General features: G+C 40.6%; 1 protein-coding gene across 8 annotated transcripts in view; it reads left to right on the top strand.

Annotated features, from left to right (window-relative positions):
- Positions 1-7501, top strand: part of MEIS1 (Meis homeobox 1) — a 108794-nt gene that overhangs the window by 85572 nt on the left and 15721 nt on the right. For all 8 annotated transcript variants that reach the window (XM_068186363.1, XM_068186362.1, XM_068186365.1 and 5 more), the window contains exon 9: positions 167-243. In XM_068186363.1, the coding sequence (XP_068042464.1) occupies positions 167-243 (77 nt within the window). The remainder of the gene's footprint in view (positions 1-166; positions 244-7501) is intronic.

Below are 7501 nucleotides of genomic sequence, written 5' to 3'. Positions count from 1 at the left end.
AGCCCATTAATAATTATAAAAGAGTGACACACCTCAGCATTTTCACCTTTCAATAATAGATGTCACGCTTCTGTTTTGGTTTGGGTTTTTTTTTTAATTTAAAATAAAAAGTAGGCCACAAAAGCACATTGTTTTAAATGTTTGTATTTATTTTGGTGTCTTATAGCACCCTTACCCTTCAGAAGAGCAGAAAAAGCAGTTGGCACAAGACACAGGGCTCACTATACTTCAAGTGAACAATTGGTAAGTAATTTTCATAAGTGTTTCTATATGGCCACTGGCATCTTCTGGCTATTCCTTTGGGGACACACCTTGCCCTTGTTGTTCCCCTCCCCAAAAGTTTCCTGATACAAAAGGGATATAACCAGATGAGTTTCAGGTTTCAGGTGTAGAAGATATGAGGTTTGCTACTGTATTTTATTTTCCCATCATTTGGGCAGATCTCAGTGTATTCACATCTGATACCAGTCCTCTTTCTGGCTGAGGATATCTGTTCTTCAATAGGAAGGCACTTCCATTTGGCAGGACATTGGTCTTGGAAGAGATTCAGATGTTGGGGGCAAAACAGGGACAATTGGTCCCATTTCTGCTGAGCATATTGTTATTTGGGGCTGCTGTCCTGATTTTTATAGTGTAGTTAGAGAGGCTTTGCTTTTTGATGGACACCCTTGAATCTCTTTATTAGTTTGTTTTCAAAATCCAGTTCATGAATAAACTTTGAGGACAATATGGTTCTTTGCTGCTGAAGTACTGAATTGCTGGAACAATTTTATTAATTTGCTCCAGCTAAAGGTTGGTGGAGCCCTGCTCTGTTAGAGTAGTGATTCATTTGAAGGAAGTCAGGATCTTTGCTGTTTCTGCAGTGGATTTTGGGTTGCTAACTGCTCAGGGTATGGTGAAGGCCACCAGTGAAAATTGCTCATTATTTAAGTATCATACATCAGCAAACCTCTTTTTAAAAAAGTTTGATTTATTACCCTTTGATACTGCATCAAAATGTGGGTTCCTCCCACTATCCCAGAACAAGTGTCATACTGGAAGTGTACTGCAATCTAATACCTTGTAAAACTAAGTGTATCTAATTAATTGTCCTAATATTTTTAGATTAGTGTTTATGATGGGAAACCTTATCCTCTTTGAAGTAATACCCAGAAAATGGTCAAGGCAAACAGCAAGCCTGCTGGGGAAAAGGGAGGGAGGAATGCCAGTTTGCAGACAAAAGTTGGTTGTTTTTTTTTTTTCCTGTTCAATAAGTGTCAGAGATTAATATTACTGGAGCTCTGATTACATGGCCTAATCCATTTTAGTGAATAAATTTGGTCTTGATGTCCATTGCACCTACATTAACAAACCCTCCTCTCTTAGAGAGCGTAGGAGCCTATGGGAGAGATTTCAGATATATTAAACCCCATTACAGAAAATGTAATTTCTGTCAATATAATCCCATGTATTCTTCAATTTAGTACTTTAGAGATAACAAGCTACTTACAATATATTTGCCTTTGGAGGATTAATTTACAAAGTGCACTATCTGGGAGACGCAGGCGGGCTCACATAAGCATAGCTTGTAAGGGTTATCAATTTCTGTGACCCCACAGCAGCCCTGGGAGATCAATTTTTTGAAGCCCTTTAAGATGCTGAATAAAGGAAAATACCAAATACTTAGTGTATATGAAGTATGCTTCCAACATACCTAATTTAAAATGGAAGAATAAAAGGCATAAACCATAAAATTTACGTGTTATAAGGTAGTGTAACCCACAGTATTTTGGCTCAGCGGGAAAAAAAATTGTGTTTACTCCAACTTTACATTCTCCAGCCTTCATGCAGGTGTTACCCTAATTTGTATGGCTGTCCTTCAGTTTAGCAATGGGTGCTTTGGCCCACTGAGAAGCTGTGGGTGCTCATCAGGGTCTTGTTTAACTATGGGGTGTTGCTTCTGCGGGGTCTGGGAGTGCGGGATTCAACACGGACAAATGTGTCACTTTGGGATGGCCCGTCAGAAGAAATTTTTCAAGCTGATGAGCATAGGATGGATTCAGCTAAAGGTGGTGGAATTTCTCCAGAGTTACCTTCAGTAGGTTTTCTTTCAGTTTTCTATCCAGGGTGTTTTTCAGTACCCGTCTCTCCTCGAATAGGAGGAGTTTTTACTTTGGCTTTGTGTCAGGTGTGTTCTTATAAGTTCCTTATCTGAAAAGAAAAAAAAAAAAAAAAAAGAAAGAGTCAAAATACATTATAACTGAAGTCTTGTGGATGTAGGGCAGACTTCCTCTACGTGAGCCAGTTTAGTATAAATTATTATACAAATAATTTGTGGTGTTACAATTGTATAAAGTGTATAAATTATTGAGACAATTCCCCTTTTCTCCCCTGAGGCACAACGATTTAACACTATGGAGGCAGTGGGGTTTTCTTAAATCACAGGTGGTGGGCAGAGATGCCAAAATATGGCAATGCAGCCCTGACTTTTTTAATGGATGCTAAGGAACAAGGAGACTGTGAAGCTGTTGCTGAGTGTACAGGTTGCACAGGGAATCAGCCATGAGGTGACCAGTGAGCTTCTCATCCCCTCCCAAATCCTGGGGGCTATGGAGCAACCTGCTCAAACATTTTGCTGGATCCCTTTTCTTCTAAAGCAATGTGCACAAGAAACTCTTCCTACCTAAATGTTTTGCTGCAGGGAAGAGCTAACATATAATTTCTGGTTAGTTTTGCCTTTCTTCAGCAGGCTCATAAGTCATTCAGCCAGAACTCACAAAAAAAAATTTGCCTTCCTCCTTAGATTCTTCCAAACTTGTTAACACACATGTACATTTTTGTATTAATGATGAGTCATTGTAAATCACTGTTGCAGAGATTAAATAAAATGCTGAAGGGCAGGCTGGGTGCAGATCAGTCATAAATTATTGGCAGCAACACAGCATGTGGGAATACATGAAATGTGCATGAAAAACATAAACTCATGTCTGGTAGCATGGTTGTTAGCCCAGACTGGGAATGCTGGATTTTCTGGCTGAAATTAGAAGTTTGCCACAGACCAGTCAGTGAAGAGAGCGTTTGTTTTCTGCAGACTGAAAGCATTTAAACAATTTTTTTGTCATATTTTGAATTCCTTTTCAGTATGTGCTGGTTGCATACTTCAGTTTTCTGCCGTAATGAAAAAAAAATGTTAATTTTCACATATGGACTGCCCTGGTGCTGGGGCTCCCTAGGCTGATGCACATAACCCCTGTTGATGGTGGAGGAGTCACAGAAATGGGGTGATGGTGTGAGATGTGCCAGAAAATATATCTGTGAAAGGGCAGATGTCTTCAAAAATACCCCAGTCCTTTTTCCATGACCCTTTTCATTGGGTTGTTTTATTTTTTTTTTTAATGTAATGAAATAATCCACAGAGAGGATTTTTCCCTTTTCCCCCCCCCCACATGACAACTTCACTTCTGAATCACCAGCGTTGCCTTCTAGGACCATCTTTTTGCCTCACTCAGATGTTTCTGTTGTGGGAAGAGGGAGCCCTTACTCTGCTGCAAAATAAAAATAAATCTGTGGAAGGTAGGAAGATAGCAGAGTTCAAATGTCATTAGTCTAAATGAACCATTCAGGTCTCTGTTGTATCAGTTGTTTAACCCCACAGCAGTTTAGGGTTCCAAGCACAGTAATATGAGCAAGAAGGGCACTTGTATGATGCCTACATGGACATGGTGGAGACCTGAACAGGTACAGGTTAATAAAGTGCTTTTCCCAGGTGATAAAAACAATGAATTGAAATATCCAGGTGTGATCCAATCACTTCTTACCTCAGCTGAGAGCCAGTCAGGCTATATTGAACAATCTATATGGTTTTCTTGTTTACTACATCCCAGCTGAATCCCTTCCCATTAAGAGCTAATGGTAAATAATTACTGGTGGTAGTCTATGAAGAAGAGACAGCAATTCCAGTCAAGGGCTGCATTAGGTGTCAGATGATTGTTTATGTTTTAGAAAAGTCTTGGTGCACACAGATAAAATGTTTGTATATTTGTAGAAAAATGTGCCTATATAACCTCCCTATATGTGCATGTTTTTATGTGATTGTCTCTCTAAATAGTATTGCATCCAACTGCATTAAAATGATCAAAAAAAAAAAGATAATTCAAATCCTTAAAGCTCCAGCCTTTATTAGGTATTTCCATTCTGCTTTTTCCAAGTACCCTTGTGCTATCTAGGGCACAGCCCAGACAATGCTGGAGCAGCTAGTCAATATTTTATCTTGCCCTCATTCTTCTGTGCTTCGTTTGTTGAGCTGTATTCAAACCGTGCTTGAAGATGGAATTAATAATTACTGCTGGGCTTTCCTGTGGCACTCACTTACTGCTGTAATACCTGAGTCCTTCCCTGACCTCCATGTGCCTATATATGCATACAAGGTTGTGGGTCTGCGTGGTATTTTTACAGTTACCCTGCAAAGAGAAAGAAAAATGTTGTCCTGGTTCACAGGGGAAGAAGTGAGGCTCATAGAGGTCCAGGTCCAACACAGTCACAAGTTTTGGGTTGGTCTGGGACAGTGAGGTGACTCAGAATTACAGCAATTTGTTCTCATTTAGGGTCCAACGATTATTGAAACTTCATGTTTCATGGAAACTCCAAGTTTTGAGTGCCTGGGTGTCTTACATTGCCAGCGTCCACTGTTGGGTATGGAGAAGTGAGAAATCAGTAACTTATGGTGGAAGTTCTGTGTTCAATGATTTACTCAGTAGCTCTCAATCAGTCCAAGGAAGCAGCAGAGCTGAACCCTCTTCTCTAGTGCAGCATTTGGCTGTCTGAACCAGGACTGGCTTGCTTTTCTTCCTGCCTGAGTCATTCAACTTTGCCAAAGTTTATTACCTATAGAGATAGATTTTTAAATTTTATAATGCCCTGGCCTGTTCTTATAACAGACATAATTGTCATTGGGATGCTTGAGGCATTGAGCCCTATCAAAAATGGTAGCATGAGCTGGAAACTGAACTGTAATGAAGTACATTAAAGCCTAGGGTGCAAGCAACTCTAATAATATGGTGTCCTAACTCCTGAGTTCTTGATTTTGTATTCCTGGATTCTTTAAATGCCATTTTTGTATATAATTTCCTGGGCTTGCAAAAAACCTCAGAACAAACCCCAACCAAACATTTCAGAAAAAATTATCAAATAATGTGATCAAAAAATTTCCCTAATCTTATTCTTGGAGTCAGATGAAGTGGATTTTACTGAAACCTTGTAAGAAAGGTATTTCAAAAAGGCTCCGAGACCAGCCCAAAGATGAGTGTGGAAAATCAGTGATGGACTTGGGATTGGAAGAGCTGACCACCTTGCTGTATGTAGCACAGCCAGCTCAGAGCATAGACACACAGAAATAATTTATTACTCTTCTAGTCCCCTCACAACTCTCCTCCGGCAGGAAATTTCCTTCTGCCTCCATTTCTTTGCTCCTGGGTCAGACTAGTGGTAGTCTTTGCTGCAGCAGTTTCAGGGAGCAGGGGAGGAAGTGCTTTGCCATGGCATGGGCAGGCAGGGTGGCATGGTGGGGACAGGAGGATTCTGCGCTTCTCACGGGGGAGAGCTCCCCAGAACCCAGCTGTGAATGGGGAGCACCACTGGGAAGGGTGTCCTTTCCATCTGCTCGTCCTGGCCTGCAGATGGTGGGGTTAAGGATGGAGCAGATGGGGGAATGCAGATTGAGAGATGCAGATGGAGAGGTGCAGATGGGACCAGATGCAGATGGGGCAGATGCAGAAAGCTCCTGCCTGCCCCTCCACAAAGGAGCAGGGGAAAGAGGAATGGCTGCACAACTCTCCACCTTTTGGGAAACGGTCCCAGGCCCCTCTTTTCCCTCTGTGGTTTTTATATCATAGCATGCCAAGGGTTTGGTGCATCTGAAGCACACCCAAACACCCCCCAGTCTAACTGATACCGTTGTCTGGTGTTTCCCATGTGTTTAGCCCCATTCCAGATCCCTGGAGAGGACAGAACAACTCCTTCCTGGGGCTGGGCATTTAGTGTAGACATCATCTTTGCTCAATTCCTTCACTGAGGGTGATATTCACCCTGAGCAAAAGGCCAGCACATGACCAGTGCACCACTTTAGTCCCACTTAAGCACTATTTTTAGGGTGTAAGTGGGGGAGGAGGCCAGCAGGGAGGGAGCATAGCAAAAGCAGGTGCTGGTCCTATATGCAGGGTCAGATTTTCACCCCTGTTGCCCACCAAATTGTAGACTACAATAAATAGGGAAGACACTTGGTTTGCCGAGCACATTGCACGCAGGGATTTTTAGTCCTTGGAGAATAAAATATCTGCTTATTTTCAGATATATCTATTACTGCTTTTGTTGCAGTAAACAGATTAAATGAGAAAAGGTCAAGATGCAATTTCAATCTGTGTAAGAACATAACAAATACTTTTCTCAGTAATCAGATATAGTAAATACAAGTACTTATTTACTTGTAAATGTTAAAACATTCACAAATTATCCTCTCAACTTCAGCAAAACGAACTTAACCATCAGATTTTGGAGAAGATTTACTTTTTTCCTCTATGTTATTCTAGAATATGTATACAGTTGTTATTTAAACACTGTTCTTTTAATGGGAATACATGCAAAAGTTGGAAAAATAGGAATAAGGAAGAATATATGTTTTGGGTTTGACAAATAAATATTGTTTTATATTCCAGAGAATAAGAGAGTAAGTGTTTACAGTATGAAAAGCATCCCCCTTCAAGAAAACCCCCTCAAAACACCAAGAAAACAATTTTAAAAGTATCTTGCTGGGTGAATTGTTGCATCATTTAAATGTTCAGAATGTGTGAGGTAAATTAGCTGCTCTAAATGTACCATGTGCTGGATTTTTCAAGCAGATTTTTGCATTTATGTTTTCACTAAGTCTTAGCTAATTGTTATGCCTTTCACCTTGAATGCCAATTGTAATAATAATATTACATCTGTAGTCTATTTCTCTGTTCTTAAATTACAGCAATCAGGAATACTCACTAGGTAAAATCCTGTATAGTTACTCATAAGAAAATATTGAAATCAGATGAAAAAATAATGTTTAGCTTGCATATTGCCTTAGACAGCCCTGGAGAGCTGCCAGGCAGTCAAGGTATTATTAGAAAAGCTGAGCAAATAGCTTACAGGGGGAAGAGCTGTGAATGTAAAGCCATCGGGTACTGTCAGATCACCAGATTTTAGGCTGGAATTTCCTTTTTTAGTTCAGTAAAGCCATTTTAAAGTACAGCACAGTGGTTCAAACATGTGGGGTTTGTGTTTGGTGAGTTAAGTAGTAGTGGTACAGTTTTGCCATGGGTGTTTTCCAAAGGGGTCAGGTGCTCAGAGGAGGTGAGTAAAGAGTTTTCTTGTGGAAATGCTCCTCTTGGCCTCCAGGACTTCAGGTGAAGGAGAAGATGGAGACCTGATAGACCCTGGGTTTCTTGTTCAGTCCAGACTTGTCAGTCTCCACACCCCCCAAACTGCCCCAAAACAAGGG

This window comes from Anomalospiza imberbis, chromosome 3 (genome assembly GCF_031753505.1).
Source record: "Anomalospiza imberbis isolate Cuckoo-Finch-1a 21T00152 chromosome 3, ASM3175350v1, whole genome shotgun sequence".
Lineage (NCBI taxonomy): Eukaryota > Metazoa > Chordata > Aves > Passeriformes > Viduidae > Anomalospiza > Anomalospiza imberbis.
Note: the sequence above shows the minus strand (reverse complement) of the source record. Positions and strands in the feature narration are given on the sequence as shown.